The 1,253-nt window shown below is 61.2% G+C and overlaps 1 protein-coding gene across 2 annotated transcripts in view; it reads left to right on the forward strand.

Annotated features, from left to right (window-relative positions):
- Positions 1–1,120, forward strand: part of CAPN1 (calpain 1) — a 28,704-nt gene extending 27,584 nt beyond the window's left edge. For both annotated transcript variants that reach the window (XM_072789874.1, XM_072789873.1), the window contains exon 22: positions 342–1,120. In XM_072789874.1, coding sequence (XP_072645975.1) covers positions 342–368 — 27 coding nt within the window. In that variant the 3' untranslated portion in view covers positions 369–1,120. The remainder of the gene's footprint in view (positions 1–341) is intronic.
- The last annotated feature ends 133 nt before the right edge of the window (positions 1,121–1,253 follow it).

Consider the following 1,253-nt stretch of genomic DNA (forward strand, 5'->3'; position numbering starts at 1 on the left):
AGGGTGTTTGGGGGTAGTAGAGCTTTCCTACCTGCCTAGGACAGGAGCCTATGGCCTCAGAACCAGCCCTAAAAGCCAGGCCTCCAAGTCCTGGAGGGATGGGATGGGGTTGTCTGGGTACCGGGAAAGGAGCAGGAAGGCAGGGCCAGGCTGCTGGAGGTCTCTGTGGGAGCCAGCACCCTGATCTCCCAGGGCTAGAGGTAGGAAAGCTCCCCCCCATCCCGAGGCATCCCTTCACACCTGCCCTCAGTGGGTGAAGAGACAGTGGCTTCCGGGCTGGGAGGCTGGACTTAACGTTTCTACTGTCCCTGGCTGACTCGTCTGTCTGCCCTCCTCTGCAGTGGTTACAGCTGACCATGTTTGCATGAGGCAGGGGCTCAGGTGCCCTGGCCATGTTCCTCTCCTTCATCTGCCAAGCCATGCCTTCCCGCCATGCCACACCAGGCCACACCAGCTGCAAGTGCCTTCCTCGGAGCAGGAGGTGGCCTTGGCCTCCTGTCCCCTCAACTCCCAGCTGCCGTGGTTCATCTGCTCTGTGCAGAGCTGTGTGGCCTTCCCTACCTTCGCCAGCCAGGGGCTCGGGTGGACTCCCCGCCCCTCCCGTCGCCAAACGAGGAAGGCAGCTTTTGCTTGTTCCTGCCTCAGGATGGGGCTCCTGGGAGAGCTGACAGCCCCAGGCCTCCCAGCGTCCTGATGTGTCCTCTCGCCCCACCCGAGGCCATCCACCTAGCCTACCCACCTGGCCTCAGCTGCAGCAGACTGCAAACCATAACCACTAGCTCTGCATGGTCTATAATCCAGATGTGCAGGGCCCTTCCCAGCGGAGACCGCCTCCTGGGGCTGGGCACGCCCAGCCCCCTTGTGCAGAAGCCAGTGCCCCTCGCCTCCGCAGCTGCCCCCCAGCCCTGCCCCACCTGCCAACGAGGAGCCACCTGGACTGAGGGGTAGCCAGGTGTTCGGTCCCTCGCTCCCTCCTTTTTTATATTGGTGATTTTAAAGGGGACTCTTCAGGCACTGGTGTACCAGTAATGGGGGTGCCAGAAGCACCTGGGTGTGGGATGGGGGTGGGATCTCATATTTCCATGCAGAGAAATCCCAAACAATAAAGGAAGAGGCCCCAGATCTGTCTCTGGAGTGTATTTTTGCCCAAACCTGCCGCCAAGGAAGGCACCAGCAGGTGTTGACCTGCAGGGACAGCCTGGGTCCTCACAGCACCCTTGCCCTGCTCTCCGTCACTTTCCCTGATGCCCTGA

This window comes from Canis lupus, chromosome 21 (assembly GCF_048164855.1).
Source record: "Canis lupus baileyi chromosome 21, mCanLup2.hap1, whole genome shotgun sequence".
Lineage (NCBI taxonomy): Eukaryota > Metazoa > Chordata > Mammalia > Carnivora > Canidae > Canis > Canis lupus.